A 20,353-nucleotide genomic window follows, 5' to 3' on the forward strand; every position below is an offset into this window, starting at 1 on the left:
ACACAGGAAGATGAGTGCACCATCTGTGCATGCAAACAGACCACTACAGAATCACAAAACTAACCAGGTCGGAAAAAACCTTTGAGATCCAACCCAACACCATCTAATCAACTAAACTATGGCACTAAGTGCCTCATCCAGGCTTTCTTTAAACACTTCCAGGCATGATCACTCCACCACCTCCCAGGGCAGCCCATTCCAGTGGCATATCACTCTGTGAAGAATTTCTTCCTAACATCCAGCCTAAACCTCCCCTGGCACAGCTTGAGACTGTGTCCTCATTCTGTCACAGCTGCCTGGGAAAAGAGACCAAACCCCACCTAGCTACAACCTCCCTTCAGGGAGCTGTAGATAGCAACAAGGTCTCCCCTGAGCCTCCTCTTCTCCAGGCTAAACAATCCCAGCTCCCTCAGCCTCTCCTCACAGGGCTTATGCTCGAGGCCTCTCCCCAGCCTCGTTGCCCTTCTCTGGACACGTTCAAGTGTCTCAATGTCCTTCTTAAACTGAGGGTACCAGAACTGGACACAATGATTCACAACGTAACACCAAAAGAAATTGATTTATGCAGAAAGAAGTTTGCCCATCACTTGTGAATAAACTTGTTACAGCTAGAGAGAAAATGCTCTGAAGTGCATACTTCAGTACAAGAATATGGAAATAATGAGATGACAACTTGCAGAAAACACTTTCTAAAATGCATATACACTTATTCAAGGGAATAACTCCACATTTTTCAAAGGACTGATTCATTGTTGCATAAATTAAATGCAAATTTAGTATTTAGTAATGATGCTTACTACCCAAGACACTTATGTTTTGGTCCCTTTTATAAAGCCAAGAAAAGGTGGTGTTTGATGCAATTAGTCAGGTGTTTGGAAAGAGGACTTAACTAAGGTGTTAATCTGCAGTTAATCAATAGTAGCCCCTTCTGAAAGATAACAATAATTAATTTATTGCAGTTTATTTTTATGACTTTGTATGATTACAGCCACTAAAAGCTCAGAAAAGAAGCAACTCTCCTTTTTCTGTCTCCTGATGAAAGTAAATGGCAGAGAACAAAGCATTTCTTACTTACAGGGTGCTTGAGGACCCTGAAGGGAAATGGCAGCCCAGAAATGGCACATCTACCTGGTTACCAGACAAGGTTTGCAAGTTTCTCTATGGTAGCCCTGGCAGCATGCCAAAGGTGCATCTATATTTAACATCAGCACAAATGTCTCCTTTAAAGTCAAGACACAGGTGCTGGCTTTCACTAGAGCCTAGCAGGGACATCAAGATCAAAAACTGATTCTCACTGCTCTCTGCTGAGCAAGCAGCCTGCTCTCCATTCTGGTGTAAAAACCAAACACCTAAGCTTAACTACTTGATATTGAAAGTAAGCTGTTCCACTTTACAACAGGAAGAGAGGTATAAGTATTGTTCTATTTACACAGTGGTCTCACATGGAAATCAGCAACTACCAGCAGGTACAACCACTGTAAGCTGTCATGAGCTGTTAGAATTACCAGCCTTAGAGGATTTACTGTGGGACAGTTTAAGCTTTTAATGCAGATATGATACAGAATTAATAGTGATATGCAAGTATCTATTTTTAGACTCCATTCTGGAGTCCAACAACTAGTTCAGAGGTAGAAACTTCTGTGAATAAAAACATGTTTCATAGCAGCATGCAAATATACCCAGTAAAAAACTGATGGGATCTCAAGCACATGGGAGGGAAACTGCATTCCTAGTTGGAGTGCAAGAATTTTTTTATCCAGAATAGGGAGAATGTTTAAAAGCCTAATTCCCTCAGACATGTAGCCAACAACTATAATTGGTAACTTTTCAACAAACAGATCGGGCAAACAACAGGGCTCACACACTGCACTGCAGACTGATTGGATAGCAGTGTATGGCCGCAGCCAACACCAAAGAACCAAATCAAATAAAGCTTGAAATTCACAGAGATTTGCAGCTTGGGTTTGTTAAACCTCAACGGACTGTAACATACCATACACACATAACCATTCCTTGTACTCTCTGCTATGACAGTGCTAATGATTTTGATCTTTAGCATTGCAGCAGGAGATGAAAACTCTGTAGTAAATAAAATCAAACTCATTATCCAAGCAATCTACAAAGTTAAAATGAAGCACTATTTAAATTTGATCAGATCATACTGAAGAAAACCCACTACCTTTCAAGCAATTAAGGTAAGTAAAGCTTTCAAATGCATTGGCCTATTTATGCTTAAAAATCCCCCCACATCAAACACAAAGCTAACTCTTTTTTTTTGCCCCTTTCCTCACAGACTGAGTCATCACATTCACTCCATTGCTTAATCCTAGCCTCTTGACCCTATTCTGTTTGTTGTCTGCATGTTAGAGCCAAATTACAGCACTTTTAAGTAACTACAAGAATAATACCCTGTTTAACAACAGAGTACTCAGTTTAACTAAATAATTCATAATGCAGACACCACTCATTTATGTTGAATCTGCACACTGCTGACTGAGGGGAGGTTGTGCTAAATGACCTTTGGGGGTCCCTTCTGGCCTGGATCATTCTATGATCATAAAAATAAGCATATTATAAAAACACAGACACACCCACACTTCATTATTTCTCTCTATGAAGGGCTCTATTAATTCTTTCAGTAAGAAGACAGAATTTTTACATTTTTTATGGAGGTCCCTTCCAACCCAAACCATTCTATGGTAACTGTAAAGAGTTGTCCTGGAATTAAGAGATCCAAATACAGAGAGGTACCTCAGTTGTTCAAAACTACTACTAACAAGTGGGGAAAAGTTAAGGGAAAGAATGAATTATAGGACCAATTGGGTTGTTAGCACACATAAAAAGCATACCAGTATGATTGTAGACCACATCTGTGATGCAAAGCATATTCCATTCATTTTTCATTTTTTCCACAAGAGCTCCTATATCACTCCAAGTGCACTTCTTGTTAGGGCTTGAAAATTCAGGATTGACTTCTAACTGATCAGCCAGTGAATAACATGATCTTGACAGTCCAAGCTTCTGCAGTGGTGTAAAATGAATCATGTTGTAACCTACATAATAAGAAGCCATTTATTTAATAAGAAAAATTTCAGTCAGAGGTAATTGAAAGAAGCATAGTAAGGTACACTGTTAACATGCATTTGAAGCTGGTGTTTGAATAACCCATTTAAATTAATTTGAACCTTTCCCTTGAAATTCTACAAAGCACAAGCTTTAAAAATGTGTCCAGAGAAGGGCCACGAGGATGATCAGGGGGCTGGAGCACATCTGTTATGGAGACAGAGAGCTGGGGCTATTCAGTCTGGAGAAGAGAAGGCTCCAAGGAGACCTTACTGTATCCTTCCAGTATCTGAAGGAGGCTACAAGGTGGTGAGGAACTTTTTAGGATGTCAGGTAGTGATAGGACTGAGGGGAGTGGAGCAAAACTAGAAATGGGGAGATTCAGATTGGATGGTAGGAAGAGCTTCTTCCTCATGAGGGTGGTGAGACACTGGAACAGCTTGCCCAGGGAAGGTAGTAGAAGCCTCATCCCTGGAGGTTTTTAAGGCCAGGCTGGATGGGGTTCTGAGCAACCTGATCTAGTGTGAGGTGTCCCAAACCAAAAATGATTTCCTGTGTTAGGAAATCATCGAATTCTTGCACCTCTGCAAATGATTTTATTTATTTCACTGACCTAATCTGCTAACTAAATTGAATTTAGTGGAAAACACTTTGCCTACAAACTAAAGAACCGTTGAGCTATTTACAGTGAAGCTCTTCAGTTTAGCTTTGGGTTTTGATCGCAAACCAAAAATCATGCATCCTTTAATATATGGATAGGTATTACCTGTTTCTTTTGCAACTTTGAGTCTGTCTTCCCATTCATGAAAGGGTCCCAGGCACTTAGCCAGGAAGGTCTGGAGTGTCACACAATCCAAAGGCAACACGTGATTATCGGCTCCCACGTGCAAAATAGGATCCACAACTATATAACCTCCACCGCTTTTTTCATTCCTAGGAAGATTTGATTTTCCTTGGTAAACACCCATTGTACCAACCAGTTTCAGAAAGACAATCCAACAAGCACAGCAGTTTCAAAATCCCAGGAGCCCAGTATGGTGGCTGGGAAGTGGTGGAGAACAGGACAGCAAGGAACCTGAAGACCTCATTCATGTTTATAAAGATATAAAGGGTCAGTGCCAAGAGGATGGAGCCAGGCTCTGTTCAGTGATGCCCAATGACAGCACAAGGGGCAATGGTGGAAGCTGAGGCAGAGGAAGCTCTGTGGAAACATGAGGAAATTTTTTTTCCCTGTGAGGGTGACAGAGCACTGAAGCAGGCTGCCCAGGGGGGTTGTGGAGTCTCCCCCTCTGGAGATATTCAAACCAGCCTGGATGTGCTCCAGTGTGATCTTCTCTAGGTGATCCTGCTCAGGCATGGGGGTTGGACTGGATGAGCTTTCAAGGTCCCTTCCAACCACTAATATTCTGTGAAAATAGGCAACACTGCACAGATGTTAATCTCTTCTGTGTTGTCCCTCTACTGGATTTACAGCAATGCAACTGAGTATACAGAGCTTTAAGCTCTCAGTAAAAGTGAGTTACCTTTGTTATTTTCTGAGACAGAGTACTGCTTCCTCTTTCCAGGATACAAAAAAGCATGACTGCCCATCTTTTCTACAAAGGCCTTCATTTGGCACATCACCCTCAGAAAGGTATCTGAGACAAATGCCCCTTTAAGAATGAATGAAGTTAACCACTTATCTTCCAGAAACTGAGTACCAGACCACAATTATTACAGACACTGGCACTCTCTTCTGCACTTGCCTCATTGAAAAAGAGAAGGAAGTAAAGAAGGTGAAGAATGCAAAAACCTCTGTGCTAGAAAGACAGAAAACAACCTTCAAAGTCAATAAAGTACAAATGAACCTTTTAGATATTCAGAATGCTGCTGACACTGCAAACCTGTGAAAGTGGCTTGCCTTTCCAACATTCACAGAAGCTCGTCAACTTTGTTCTGTATTTTCTCAAGAATATATTTGCATCAGAAAACCTCAGACAACCCCCACAAGGACTACCTTTCATTTGCAGATTTGCATAGGGCCCATGGCTGCAATTTGAAATATGCATAGACAAAATGCTTTCATTCTTAGAAGTTATTTCTTCAGGTTAAAATGCAGACCAAGAGAGTAGGCTGCATTTGGCTTTAACTGTGGAATTTCACTTACCCAAGACTGAAATAGTACTGGTACGACCCAGAAATTTGGAGATCCAGCTTGCAATATTTGTCAGAATCATCTTCTTTTCCTGTGGGATTGTGCCATGACAGTGTCCTGAATTTGTGGCGATCAAACACTTCTCCAGAAGCTGGATAGTTTGTGTACACAGTCACAGGTTTGCCTTGAAGAGTTGGGCCCAATCGGAACTGCAGTTCAAAGCCTAAGAAAAAACCCAAACACAAAAGAGTCACTTTATCAGGAGGAGTGGGTATTTCTGTTCTGTAATTCCCCATCATCATTTGACACTACATTAACAAGACAGTGCACCAGCATATTTGCCAAGAATTTAATCAGAATGGTGCATTTCTACAGTATCATCTGTCCCCTTTCCTAACACTGCTCATTGCACACTTTACATACTGTTTCTTTCCTTTACTTACACGCAACTATTCATCTCCTTTCCACTTTGCTCCTCTTTGCTATATAAAACTTCTCAAGAACATGAAAGAGCAAAACCCTCACCATCATCAGACTGCATACAATTTCATGCAGATTTTGGGTTTACCAAATCTATAAATTAAGCTGACCCACGAAAACATCTGAAAAAATAGGAATGTATTTCAAAAGAGAGAATATTTGAAATTTCTTCTTCTTTTCACTGAGGGATCACTGAACAATGATAAATTCCTTATGCTTTTAACTGTAAAATGATACAGAATCACAGAATGGTCTGGATTGGAAGGGACCTCCAAAGGTCATCTAGTCAAACCCCCTCTGCACTCAGCAGTGGCATCCCCAACTAGATCAGGTTGCCCCAGAGCCCTGATTCAGCCTCACCTTGAATATCTCCAGGAATGGGGCCCCGACCACCTCCCTAGACAACCTGTTCCAGAGTTCCACCACCCTCATGGTGCAGAACCTGTTCCTAACATCCAATCTAAATTCTGCTCTTTAGTTTGAAGCCATTGCCCCTCGTCCTATCATTGCAGGCCTTTGTAAACAGCCTCTCCATTCTTCTTGTAGGCCCCCTTCAGGTCCTGGAATGTTGCTATTAGATGTCCCTGGATTCTGCTTTTTTCCAAGCTGAACAACCTCAGCTCCCTCAGTCTGTCCTCATAGCAGAAGTAATTACTTCTGTGTAATCTACAATATACAAACAAACTGTTAAAACTTTCAGAGAGTTCAACAAACGAAAGGGGGTCACAGACATCTAGAGAGTAGTATTTAGACTTAAGATACTCATGATAATGAGAATAAAATTAGGTTAAAACATTAGGACCTCAAACTGTGTTGTAGTCTTTTCAGTTGGGTATAAAAAAATGCAATTTAATCCACAGGTTTCAGAATAGGTTTCCACTTGCAAGGATGAGGGCCACCACCATGTGCATGGCTCATTACAGTGTCCTTTCAAGTTGCTGTAACAGGTGTAAATGCTTGCAGTGTAACTTTTACTACATTACATGCTAGTCATGTAGTTAGCTGTAGTCAAATACCTACTAGCCCTAGCTGTCTACAGCATTGGGAGTAAAATAAACCTGAGTATTCACGAAAAAAGAAATTTACTGACACACAGACAGTGAATTATACAGTGTAAAAAAACTTGAACAATGTTAAGTTCTAGCATCTTAAGTTAAAAAAATAAATTGCTTATTATGTAGAATCATGGGGACTCTAAACACCAGAATTTGATGTCTGAATACATTTAAATGTGTCTCACCAAGCTTGCAGTTTCTCTTATAAACATCATCAATAAGCACCACCGCTGCACAACCCACCAGGTAAAGGTGTCATTTTAGAATGCAAAGGTAAAATGAAGCTCATTTGATTGCCAGAAAATATTTATCTTTTAAATGACCAAAAAATAAATACATTTTAAAAAGAAAATAATCACTTTTGGAAGGTTATGTACACTCTCCCCAGCACTGTCCTGGCATTTTATCGTTTTATTACAAGGGTTACTAAACTTAGAGTGCAGGGATATATGCCATTGATATCTTATTTCCTGTAACAGCTATAGTGACATCAGGAATGCTGCGATCAAAATTAGCCATGCCCTATCGAGAGCAGAGGCACTTTCAGTGTCTGATAGCAAATGCACTTCTATGTGAATACTTCCAAGAAAATCAACACAACTGGAAGGACAAATTAAAAATCAAGGTTATGGCCAACTCTGCACTGCTACACTACTGATATTTTCTTACAACAGACTGGCAGGAAATCATACACGATAAACAGTTAAAGAGGATTCTTCTTCTCTACTAACCAATTTTGGTATTAGGTTCTTAGTAACAAAACCAACAAAGTATCATGAGCAATAAAACTTGTTGCATTACTTTAAATGCTTTCTAAAGACAGTGGCTTTATTTTTATAGACTGAATTTGCTGACCATCATAATTTCAGACCAATTAGTGGGGGAGGTTGGGTTGTTTAGGGCTTTTTTTTTTTTGGAAATAGGAATGCTTTTAGAGAGAAGTAACAAAGTTCTTACAAGTATATAGCCAGAATACTAACATAACACAGATATAAGAAAAATGACCCGCAGGATAAAATTTAGGAGGAGCTCAAGATCTCATATTCTGAAACCACCTCATGCTCTGCAAAATGTTAGTATTACTGATACATTTCAAAATTGTAATATTAACAATGGGGTGCTGCCTAACACATTGCAAATAAATACTAGAGATCTTGACTTGTGAGGCCTTTTTTCCATTTACTGAAGTGCAAGTGATAAAAGCAGAGGTCTTGTCCTGCAGATTCTGTCTAAAAAAATGATTTGCACTTCATTCCCATGAAGACTGACAGCTCCTAACTGATCTGCTCTTCATTTCCCAAGAGTTTTATGTCAGACTGCACCACGACTGCAGCCCATAGAACTCTACCGTGGAAGCAAGCATTTCAGAAAATGTTTCTATTTAAAACACAAATATCAATTTAAAACGAGGAAATTAAACCAAACAAACAACAAACCAAACGAAAATCACCCCCGCAAGCTGAGCTCACTTTCCACTACTGCCCGAAGAAGCTGACGACCTTCCGGCCATTTCCCTCTCACCCGGCCCCAGAGGATTCCCAGCAGAGGAGGAGGAGAAGTTGAGGAGGCCGCAGCCCACCGCCCCCGACCTACCTTGCTCCAGCCTAAAGAGGGTCTTATCCAGCTTCTCCATCTCGCTGAGGTGCAGCACCCGTGTCTCCTTACTGCTCGGCATAGCTGCGGCCGTCCGCCCGGCGCCGCTCCTGCGCCAGCAAACTCACTTCAGGGAAGCAGAAGCGATCCCTGCCGTGAGAGAGAACAGATAAACACTTACAGGTCACTGGCGATCCCCTGGAGGAGGACGGCTGCTAGGGAACGCCTCACGCCGCAGGTTTCGCTTACATGTTCCCCAGCCTCGAGAAGTGAGGAGACGAGGCGCGACAGGACAGGGAGCAGGGTATGAGGGAGCTGTCAGGAGGCACCCAGTTCTCACCTGGCCAGGGACGGCCGCCAGCAGCACCCCGTCCCAGAGCGCGGCCCGGCCCGAAGCCCCAGCCGCGGAGGTGCCCCCGGCCCGACCTGCTCCCGAGAGGGGAGGCGGGGGGAGGGGGAAAAGGGGGGGGAGGGAGCCTGACACCTGTCACTCTCTCCGCTCGCCCCGGTGCTGCCGAGAACTACTGCCAGGCCCCTTGTCGCCGCCCTGTCTTTGCGGGAAGCGGTGCCCGCCTCAGCCGTCCCACCATACTCACGAGCGGGCCCGGAGAGCAGCGGAGGCACAGCTCCCCGCGGAGGGCGACGGCAGCCGAGGCCGAGAGGAGCCAGGGCGGGGGCTACAGCAGTGCGTCTGCCCGCTTCTACTGCGACAGCCACGGGCTGGCCGGGCGGGCGGGCAGTCACTCGCGCACTCGCCAGCAGCCGCGACACACCCGGTGGGACCGCTTTTTTCCTCCTCTTTCCTTGCCTTTTTTTGAAACAAAGTTTATTGGTTCCTCCGGGGCCGCGCACGGAGACGGGCGGCGCCAGCGCAGCTCCCGCGAGAGCATCCGGACCGCCCCGGCAGCTGTGCGGGGCGGCGAGGCCCGGGCGGCCTGGCTCCGCCTCGGGCTGGCCCCGCCCCGAGAGGAGAGGTTCCGCTCTGCGGAGCAGTACTACTTGTGGAGGGGAGAGGGCTTCGCCAGTCTGGCCCCCGGGAGCACCCGAGGGCTTTCGGAGGGCGCGTAGTGGCCTTCGCGGCCATAGGCCCCACCAGCGCTTTTACGTACGGCTTGTGAGTGCCAGCACGAGCGACCGCGCACCGTGGGGGCTACAGCACTGAAACCAAGTCTTCGTAGTTTAGCGGGCAGTCCGCTGAGGAAAAGGTGACTTTAAAGCTGCGACGCCTTTGGGCCTAGCCTCTCTGCCGTGATGGAGGCGCCGCGCCACCTAGCTCCCTCAGCGCTCCAGCTCGCGCCGCGCCTCAGGGGCTGGCGCGGACGGGAGCCTGCTGCCTGCCTCCGCATCGAGGCGTACCCGGTGCCCGACAGCCGGCTCCTTCCCCACAGGCTGAAAAAAACATGGTATCAGCCAGAGTTTAAGTGCTATATACGGTATGTGGACGAGAGTTCACACTCCAGGGATGTGTCTTTGGCCAAGACGTAAGGTGGTTTAAAAGAAGCCCAAACCAAGAAGCTACTAGCCTTGTTTTGAAGCATGCTGTCACCCCAGCTGCTGCCACCAGACAGCCCAACCATCGCTTTGCGTTGCAGAATACCAGGGACAGTTGCTCCAGGCCTCTCACCACCCATGCCCTTAACTGTACCCCACTGTAAAGGTCAGCCGTGCAGCTTTGGAAGGTCAGTCTATTTTTATTGCCTGCAACTATGCTAAAAGGGGAAAAAAAAAAAAAAAGTGCTTCTCAAATTTAGTGTTAGATTGTTTATTATTTTTCTTTTCAAAGGTATATTTTGTGGAACTGGGAGGAGTCTGCAAAACAGTTTACATGTAACCATTTACTTCCAAGTAAAAGCCTCATGCTTTGTTTGTGCAGTACCCCTAACATAAACCTCAGTGAGACTTACTCAGATACTGTTCAAACATGATACTTCCAGTCTGGATTATTTCACACAGCTATTTCCTGGGGGCCTAGTAAGATTCTTCCATCATGCTTGACTTTCTCAGCCCCCTTATTCCTTACTTAGAATGCTGTCCTGGGTGTTTTGTATACAGGACGGGCTTGCACCTAACAGAAGTCCAGTTCTCCTGTATGCTGGGAAACACAAGCAGTTCAAACAGTTATGAGAGTTGTGGGAACAAACCAAACAGACATATCACAGAAAGAGATTTGGACCATCTCTCTGTAATGGTCCTCAGCAGACTTCAGTATCCTGAAGTGACTTTTCAGTTGGTCTGCCACAGCCTTGCATGTGACTCTTCCTCCAGGCTTCCTATTGACCTGTCATGTACTTCAGACAGGGTGGGATTTAGAAGTTCGATCAGACAATTGCTTATGTAGCCAAGTCCTTGGCATAAGTACCTACCCCAAAATAAATGCTGGACACCTTGTGAAAAGCAAAGAACATCCAAAAGAGTATTTGTTGTGGATTGAAATTAACCCCCAACTAATTTGATAGATTTACCCCCCAAAGTAAAATTGCCAGACTAGCTCAGTTTGGGATGGAAGCAAATGAAGCTCTATTTACAAGCCAGCTAAAATCTAGAAATATGAAATGCAATGAATATGTACAAAACACAATATATGTGCAATAGAATTAATATATATACAATTTATAAGCAACACAAACTCCTCAGAATACCCCTGGATGGATCCATGGGACCCATTCACCTCCTCCCCTCCTCCCTCCCTTTTTCCTGTTACCTTACACAGTAGTCAAAACAGAGATCCCCTGGCAAGGCCATGGGAGAGAGAGGTTGCAAGTAGAAGGGACAGGAGAAGAAAGCAAGAACTGTTTATGCCTCTGCTCTATATTCCCATTAGCAATCCAATTAATTATATGGACCTTATAATTAATTTTTGTTTTTCACCCAATGGTGATTTATTTTCAGTCTTTGCAGTCAGGGACTAGATTAAATTTCCCCCTTCAAACTGCAATAGTATTACTGAAGACAATTTTGCCAGTGCTAGTAAGTTTTAAAGTGTGGTTCATTTGCTTAATAGGAAAACTCTGTAATTAGGTTTGCATTGCCACATCTCCACTGTACATTTAGACAGGTTTTGAAATACATCCAAGTTGATGAAAAAGGATTTTTAAGTTTTCTCAAGACAAAAATCATTAAGGAAATCAAATTAGCAGTCTCCCAATTCCCAATTGTCAAGCAATTGGTTTGACCAACATTTGTGACTATCTAAAACAGATGTCAGTCTAGATGGACTTGATCCACTACATGGTGAAAAAAAGGGTCCCTAAGTACTACTAAATTACTTAATAATCAGAACAGTGTTATTTCATTGGCCTTCAATTCAATGTGAAAAGAATGACTACTACAAAGATCCTGAATGATTATGGCAGGTCCCTTGATGAAGCTTGCCTAGAACAGCAGAGCTCTAATCCTTTCTCCATCAACATCACTTCTTATGCTGGCAAATCTGGTATGCTGGTGGACATAAGTTGCAGGCCTGTAATTTAACAGACCTAAACTGAGCAGGCTTTTTGTATGTGAGAACCACACCAGCAGAGCAACAATGTACCAGTGCCATCATTTAACACTGCAGCTATTGTACAGGACACAGCCAACAGCAGTCACGGGTGACATTTGGTACACTGGGATGTACATGGTGGGCTTGAGTGCCATTTTGAGTTTGGATTTTTTCTGTGTGTGATATGATATACCACAGCATGAAAAGATCAATAGTTGCATCAAAACAAGAGTGGATACAATATCAATGTCATTACCAGAGACTAGTTTTCCACTGTTTCAAATATATGATCAGAATTCTTCAATCATCTTCCATACACCTTCCTCGTACTCCCTCCCATCCCACCTTCTGTGTTGGAACAGAGTGTTGCAGAACATTTACCTTTGCAGTGGCCTCAGTACAGTTTGGGAAGCCTGTTCATTAGGTGTCAGATCACACTCATGTCATAGTGCTTATGCCTGCTTTAAGTGTTGTGACTACAAAGTGTGGGAACTTAGAATAGTTACACCACAGTATTTGTTTTAATGGCAGAACAATAGCTCCCAATAACAACAGTGAAAACTAACTACCAGGGAATTTAACTGAGCATCTAACTAAAATTAAACCCAGATTCCTTTGGTCTGTATGCAGGAGACATGATACTTTATAAAATTTAAAGTGATAACACACTTTTCTCCAATGCCTCACACTCAGGACCTGTAAACTCATGCATTAACACTGTGGTATAGTTAAACAACAGGAAGATTCTGAGTGGTTGAATCTTTTGTCTAGCTGTTGTCTTCTGACAGGGAGATCTCATCCTCCTTGTCTTTTAAACTGTATCTACAATTTGGCAAGACTGCAGTCTTCCCTGTGAGTTAGATCTTTGTAACGCAGTGGCTGAAAAGTGCTGTCCTTAGGCACTTTGTGCCCTTGGGACCAAGAAGGCCAGTGGTATCTTGGAGTGCATTAAGAGGATTGTGTCCAGCAGATCCAGGGAGGTTCTCCTCCCCCTCCACTCTGCCCTAGTGAGGCCCCACCTGGAATATTGCATCCAGTTCTGGGCTCCCCAGTTCAAGAGGGACAGGGATCTGCTGGAGAGAGTCCAACAGAGGGCTACAAGTATGATGAAGGGATTGGAGCACTGCCTTATGAGGAAAGGCTGAGAGCCCTAGGGCTGTTCAGTCTGGAGAGGAGAAGACTGAGAGTGGATACAACCAATGTCTATAAATATCTGAGGACTGGGTGTCAAGAGGGAGGGGGTAGGCTCTGCTCAGTTGCACCCTGTGAAAGGACAAGGGGCAATAGATGTAAACTACAGCACAGGAGGTTCCACCTCAACATGAGGAGGAGCTTCTTTACTATGAGGGTCCCGGAGCACTGGAAGAGGCTGCCCAGAGAGGTTGTGGAGTCTCCTTCTCTGAATATTTTCAAGACCCATCTGGTCCCTTCCAACCCCTAACATCCTGTGATCCTGTGTGTGCCCAGCAGGAATTTACATATGGGCTTTTTTGTAGTACCTTCTTAATAGCTAAACAGATTGCAATAGCCTGATAGGCAGTGAGTAAATAGCAGGCTGGAATGAGAATGTCTGTGTAAGTACAAAATTAAATGAGTTGGAGTGGCTAGGACATTGGCCTGTGCAGTTTGTTTTTAACCAAACATGTTAAGTGCCCTTTAATTACTTGGCAGTGTTGGTCTGACCTTTCAAAGATGAACATGGTGTCATCATGCATTTTTGGACTGCAGAAACAGGTGGGTTTTTTGTTTGCTTTTAATCCCATCTTGGCCATTCTTTTGCTGTGTGGCCTCAAACAATCAATGCTCTCCCTTTAACTTCCATATAAAGATAAACTTACTATTAATTTTTAATAGTAAGCAGTAAAATTCAGAGCATTTGTCTTTAAAGAAGCCCAAATAAAATTGTTCAATGCTCCAGATATACGTGTCTGCTTCAGCTGACAGCATCACATTCATTTGATACTGTCTTCTGCAAATGTGATGTGGCAAACATTTTGACCTTAGTGTCTGAACAGTATTCTTGTGCCATTTAACTTAGTGAAGTGTAAAATGAACCCAAATGTGCTGGGCCCATTTTTGTTTGACAAGGAGGCCGTGGTGCATCAGCTTGCTGAATCACTAGCAGCACCTCTTGCTTTTGTAAATTGTTCCATCTAACACTCCTGAGAGATGCTGAGATTTAAGACTTCAGAGTATCTATTGCTATAGGGAGTGCAGCAATGTTTTATCAAGCAGATCTGCTCTCCCAGTTTTATAGGTCCTCCTGAAAAATATTGATTGTCTCTTGCTCATTCCCACTGCCTTATGAGGAGAGGCTGAGAGCCCCGTGGCTTTTAGTCTGGAGAGAAGAAGACTGAGAGGGGATGTTTATAAATATCTGAGGGCTGGGTGTCAAGAGGGAGGGGACAGGCTCTGCTCAGTTGCACTCTGTGATAGGACAGGGGACAGTGGATATGAGCTCAGGACCAGGATGAGTAAACAGACCCTTCCAGGGACAGAAAGAGGAGGAACGTCCCTCTTTATAATGCATGTGACATTTATAATACAGGATACACCTGTGAGCCAATGCAGGTCAGCTGCCCTTGTTGCTCCAAACTGCTAATGGTCTGCATGCCGTGGCTGGCCTATGATTGATCCCAGAAAAACCAGGACACCTGCCTCTGCAGGAGGCACTTTTCCATAGGAAAAAGAAAAAAAGGGCAGCACAGGAAGTTCCACCTCAACCTGAGGAGCAACTTTTTTACTGTAAGGGTCCCAGAGCAGTGGCAGAGTCTCCTTCTCTGGAGACTTTCAAGCTCTGTCTGGATGCATTCCTGTGTGACCTGCGCCAGATTCTGTGGTCCTGCTCTGGCAGGGGAGTTGGACTGGAAGATCTCCAGAGGTCCCTTCCAACCCCTGACATCCTGTGATCCTCTGAAAGGAAGTTTCCGTGTAGCGGAGTGGAAAACCTTATTTTACTTAGCGGTTAATGCCACCAAGTGGCTAGGTGGTGTAATTGGCTGGAAGTCGGAAAAGCAGCTTTTCTTTTACCTCTCTGTAAACAATTATTTTCTGATAAATACATTTCCAACTGTGAGTGTTTATGTGTTACTAACAACCAACAACAACAACAACAAATGAAAGTAGAAAGAGCTGATTAGTAGAGAGGAATCACAGAAAACATCTGTTTGGAAGAGACCTCCAAGCACATCAAGTCTAACCCTTGACCAAGTTTAGGTTCAGTCCCAAACCATGTCCCTAAGCAGCAGCTCCACAGGCTGCTTAAAACCCCCCAGGGATGGCGACTCCAGCAACGCCCTGGGCAGACCATTCCAATGTCTGAGAACCCTCTCTGGGAAGAAATATTTCATAGCATCCAGCCTGAACCTCAGCTTGAAACCATTTCTTCTGGTCCTGTCTCTTGCCACCAAGGAGCAGAGGCTGCCCCCTCCTCACTCCAACCTCCCTTCAAGGAGCTGTAGAGAGCAATGAGGTCTCCTGTCAGCCTCCTCTTCTTCATTCTAAACACCCCCAGCTCCCTCGGCCCCTCCTTGTAGCCCAGGTGCTCCAGGCCCCTCTCCAGCCTCATTGTCCTTCTCTGGATGTGCTCCAGAACCGCAATGTCCTTCTTGTAGTGAGGGGCCCAGAACTGAACACAACACTCGAGGTGTGGCCACACCAGTGGTGTTCCTACTGGTTCCTACTGGTCTCCATGTTTCTTATCCAAGCCAGGATCACAGCAAGCTGCTGAGTTCAAGAGTACAGGGAGATGAACAATCAAAAGTGGCTCAGTTGGTAGCACATAAGACCCTTAATGGGAAGGTCATGAGTTCAAGCCTGCTAGTGGGCAGTAGTGTCCTCCCTACTCTAGTCATGAGGTCTGTGGTGACAGGTTGGACTCGATCTTTAAGGTTTCTTCCAACCTTGGTGGTGATGATACTGAACCTGGTCTAGGTTTTGAACATAAAATTTGCTGGATGAGTATTTCTGGTGTTCTGTGTTAACTAGCAGAGATGATATTTCACAGAATCACAGAAAGGTCAGGGTTGGAAGGGATTGCAAGGATCACACTACATCAGGTTGCCCAGAGCCACATCCAGACTGGCCTTAAAACCCTCCAGGGATGAGGCTTCTACCACCTCCATGGGCAACCAACCTGTTCCAGTGTCTCACCACCCTCATGGGGAAGAACTTCTTAACATCTAATCTAAACCTTCCCTCCCCTAGCTTGGATCCATTCCCCTCAGTCCCGTCACTCCCTGACACCCTAAAAAGTCCCTCCCCAGCTTTCTTGTAGCCCCCTTCATATACTGGAAGGCCACAATAAGGTCTCCTCGGAGCCTTCTCTTCTCCAAACTGAACAACCCCAACTCCCTCAGTCTGTCTCCATAGCAGAGGAGCTCCAGCCCTCTGATCATCCCCATGGCCCTTCTCTGGACACCATGCCATTGGCAATTAAGATAAAAGAGAAGCATACATAAGAAGGGTATTTCTGGAGGTCAGTTGGTAAAACAGATAATAAGTATGAAACAGTGCCAGAGCTCAAGAGGAGAGAATGAATTAATTACGGGGGAAAGTATGTCATCCTATATTGTGACTTCAGCATCATTTATTTCCTCTTAAATGGTCAGGATTGTTTCAATGATTCAACATTCCCCTCTCTTTGGGGAAAAAAAAAGAACAGACAATTTGCTGTGGTAGGAAAAATTCTTCCTATCTATGACAATATTATTGTCAGCTTCCTTAATGCATATTTAGCTAAGAGGGTAACACTGAAAGGCTCTAGTCTTGTATGTGCAGGATACACAAGAGAAATAAATACAAGTGTCAGGAAGAGACTACAGTGACAGCGACCAGACTGGTGAAGGGGTTGCAGGGATGGTCTGATGAGGAGAGGCTGAGGGAGCTAGGGGGACCTTACCCCACTTTACAACTAGATGAAGGGAAGTTGTAGTAAGTTGGGGGGTCAGGCTCTTCTCCCAGGCAACTTGGGACGGGACAAGGGGGCATGGCCTGAAGCTGTGCCAGGGGACGATTAGGTTGGATGTTAGGAAGCACTTCCCCATGGAAAGGGGAATCAGACACTGAGAGGTGGTGGAGTTGCTGTCCCTGGAGGTGTTTAAGGAAAGATTGGATGTGGCATTTAGTGCCACGGTGGGGTCGCTGTGGTGGTGCCAGGTCATAGACTGGACTTGATGATCTCAGAGGTCTACTCCAGCCTCAATAATTCTGTTATTCTGTGACTTCTATTTTTATAGGAAGGCCATATCCTCCATCTGTTTTGCCAAATATAAGTGCACTTTTTCAAATGAGGTAATATATCAAAATAGAAAACAGTAGTAACAAAAACTTCTTCAAGTTATCCATCATCAAAACAATCTGAGAAGGAGGCAACCTTTTTGCACATCACGCGATTGGAACTCAGATGGTGTTTTACCAGGATAATCTTGCCAGTAACAGAGAAACCATTTACCTAGGGCACACACATGAAACTTCAGGAAGGGCTGACTATCTGAACTACCACAGTTTTGCTGTATAATTACTTTAATATTGAAGAGAATAACTGATTACAAGGAACTACATAATGATTTGGGTTCTCCTCAGACCTAGCTTCAATGGCTTATTGTTTTCCATATTACTCTGGGCTTTAAAAATAGCACAGCTATCAGTACATGCCTTAGACTGCACAATATTCTGACCTGTTGGAGAGCAGTGAAGGAGAAAAGGACCTGGGGGTCCTAGTTGATGAAAGGTTGACCATGAGCCAGCAATGTGCTCTTGTCCAATGCCATTTGGGGGTGGATTAGATGGTCTGTGTTTAGTAGGTTGAGAGAGGTTCTCCTCCCCCTCTACTCTGCCCCGGTTAGGCCTCATCTGGAATGTTGTGTCCAGTTCTGGGCCACTCAGTTCAAGCAGGACCTCAGAGGACTCCTTGAAAGAGTCCAGTGCAGAACCACAAAAATTATTAAGGGAGTGGAACATCTTCCTTATGAGGAGAGAGTGTGGGAGCTGAGGGAACATGAGGAAGAATTTTGCATAAGGCCACAATTAGGTCTCCTTGGAGCCTTCTCTTCTCCACACTGAACAGCCCCAACTCTCTCAGTCTGTCTCCATAGCAGAGGAGCTCCAGCCCTTCCGATTATCCTTGTGACCCTTCCCTGGACACATTCCATCACCTCCAGATCTTTCTTGTAATAGAGGCTCCAGAACTGGACACAGTACTGCAGGTGGGGTCACACCAGAGCGGTGTAGAGGGGGAGAATCACCTCCCTCGACCTGCTGGCTGTGCTTCTCTTGATGCAGCCCAGGATACAATTGGCTTTCTGTCTCTTCTGTTAAACAGAGTTTTCATACTGTGAATGTATTTATGTTACTATTTGTCATACAAAGGCTGTTTTAAATAAGCATACATTAATTAGAAACACACAAGCACTTAATAAAGCATGTTTGTATTTGGGCTTACAATTTTATCAAACTCTTTCATGTTTAGGGGACTTTATGAATGGCTGTTATGAACTGATTCCCCCCTCCCAAGATGCATGCTTAGGAAGATCTTGGCTTCCCAGGGACTTCCATGAGCAAGATAATAGAATTTTATGGAATAATTTTATCACAGAATGGTCAGGGTTGGAAGGGACCTCAAGGATCATTTTGTTCCAGCCCCCCTGCCATGGGCAGGGACACCTCACACTAGATAAGGTTGCCCAGAGCCACATCCAGCCTGGCCTTAAAACCCTCCAGAGATGAGGCTTCTACCACCTCCCTGGGCAACCTGTTCCAGTGTCTCATCACCCTCATGGGGAAGAACTTCCTAACAGTTTCATGTCTGCTCTTTCAGTAGAGAGTACTTTTTAAGAAAATACAGTTAATAGTATTGAGGTCACTGTAACTGCTCAAACCTTCTGATAAGCAATTGAGTTAGCTGAACCCTTCAGTCAGAACTGGGGTTGTTCAATCTGGAGAAGAGAAGGCTCCAAGGAGACCTTATGTGGCCTTCTAATATCTGAAGAGGGCCTACAAGAAAGCTGATGAAGGACTTTTTAGGGTGTTGGGTAGTGATAGGACTGGGGGGAGTGGATCCAAGCTAGAGGAAGGGAGATTTAGAATAGCTGTCAGGAAGATGTCTCACCATGTGGGTGGTGAGACACTGGGACAGGTTGCTCAGGGAGGTGGTGTTTATCAGCACAAACATGGTATTTCAGTTCTGTTGAAGGGCAGCAAGTAAGAACTTGGAATGAAACAAACCAAAACAGAACTCAGGGAAGCCTGTGGGTTTTTTTTCTGCCAGCAAAACACCAGTAACAGCCAGGACTTGTTTGCTTTTTGATAAGAAAAGCCTGACTTTGCAAGCCTGCATAGGTGAGCACCTTCAGGCGTATGGATGGCACCGCAAATGAGTCCTGCAGGCTTGCACAAGGGCAGTCTCTTAGTCAAACACAGGGGGCAAGACTCTAGTAGGAAACCCGGGACATTCACCAACTCCTCCAACGTTTGAAGGCCGCGACGAGATCCCTTGCCCGTGGCGCCTAGGGCAGCAGCCCAGCTCCGCGGGACTGGCAGCGGGCAGCCGCCGCGGCGAGCAGGCGGAGCCTGCCTGGCCTGCCCTTTGGCGGCACCGCCCCCGCAGCAGCGCCCTCTGGCGGCTGGCTCCTCTGGCGGCTGGCTCCTCTGGCGGCTGGCTCCTCTGGCGGCTGGCTCTACTCTCCGCTTATCTCTGCCCCTCAGGCAGCGCGGGGCGCTGCGGCGGAGCCGTCCCCCGCAGCCAGAAAAGCGACCGCAGAGTCAGCGGCGGAAAGGAGAAGTTTGGAGAAGGCGAGCTGAGCTTCCCTCTCGCCGCCTGTCCCGCTGCCGTTTTCTGTGGGAGAGGTGTGGAGGAGAAGAGCGCGGAGCTGGCCGCAGCGAGGGTGGTGCGCGGCGGGCGGGGCTGCCGTAGCCGCGGCGCCGCTGTAGCTCCAGGGCGCTTTGGTTAAACTGGCGCTAGCGAGTGCGCAAAGGTTGCGTGCTGCCAGCTCTCTGAAAACTTGGTGTGCTCGATAGAATATCTACAGCAGCTACCAAACAAATTAAAAGCTTTTAAAGCACCTTGTAGCTGCTGCTTCTCGTGGAAACACTTCTGGTTTGCGTTAGATAAAACTCTTAAGCGTTAACGAGTAGAGGTAAGGTATGCTGTGTTTTATCTTGGAAGCGACTCCAACCGTGTGCTTTTTGCATCTTGTTTGCTTCTGAATGTTATGTGAATTTTGCTTTCTTGTTTTGTTGTTTCATTAACGCGTACAGGAGGTGGCTGTGTGATACCTGTTACAGTACATGTGCTGATCTTGTGCTTGGATTTGCTTGTTGGCATAATAAACTCATTTTTAGGTGAGCCTGCAACTTTGGGCTCATCATATTGGTAGTAGAAGCTTTCAAGGTCGTTATATACGAAGCAGCTGCCCAACAGAAAGTGAAGTACTCAAAGCAGGCAAAAGGGCAAAATTCTTGCCTCTTATTTGTTCTTGGTGGGATATATTTGGGAAAAGCCAAGATTATTGTTCTCCTGTGTAAGATTTCTTGTCTTCCTGAAAGTCT

At 45.0% G+C, this 20,353-nt stretch overlaps 2 protein-coding genes across 3 annotated transcripts in view; one reads left to right on the forward strand and one right to left on the reverse strand.

Moving 5' to 3' along the window:
- Window positions 1–9,079, reverse strand: part of AGL (amylo-alpha-1, 6-glucosidase, 4-alpha-glucanotransferase) — a 43,918-nt gene extending 34,839 nt beyond the window's left edge. The window contains exons 1-5 of the mRNA XM_054165639.1: window positions 8,922–9,079; window positions 8,326–8,475; window positions 5,210–5,420; window positions 3,830–3,996; window positions 2,850–3,053 (exon numbers count right to left, since the gene is read on the reverse strand). Of these exons, the coding sequence (XP_054021614.1) occupies window positions 2,850–3,053; window positions 3,830–3,996; window positions 5,210–5,420; window positions 8,326–8,407 (664 nt within the window). The 5' untranslated portion in view covers window positions 8,408–8,475; window positions 8,922–9,079. The remainder of the gene's footprint in view (window positions 1–2,849; window positions 3,054–3,829; window positions 3,997–5,209; window positions 5,421–8,325; window positions 8,476–8,921) is intronic.
- An 891-nt stretch (window positions 9,080–9,970) lies between these two features.
- FRRS1 (ferric chelate reductase 1) overlaps window positions 9,971–20,353 on the forward strand; it is a 33,560-nt gene continuing 23,177 nt past the window's right edge. Inside the window, exon 1 of one of the 2 annotated variants that reach the window (XM_054165637.1) lies at window positions 9,971–10,004. The gene's annotated coding sequence lies outside the window, so the exon portion shown is untranslated. Of the gene's footprint in view, window positions 10,005–19,601; window positions 19,942–20,353 lie in introns of those variants that run through there. The other variant, XM_054165638.1, reaches the window with a different exon arrangement.

This window comes from Dryobates pubescens, chromosome 11 (genome assembly GCF_014839835.1).
Source record: "Dryobates pubescens isolate bDryPub1 chromosome 11, bDryPub1.pri, whole genome shotgun sequence".
In the NCBI taxonomy this organism is placed as follows: Eukaryota; Metazoa; Chordata; class Aves; order Piciformes; family Picidae; genus Dryobates; species Dryobates pubescens.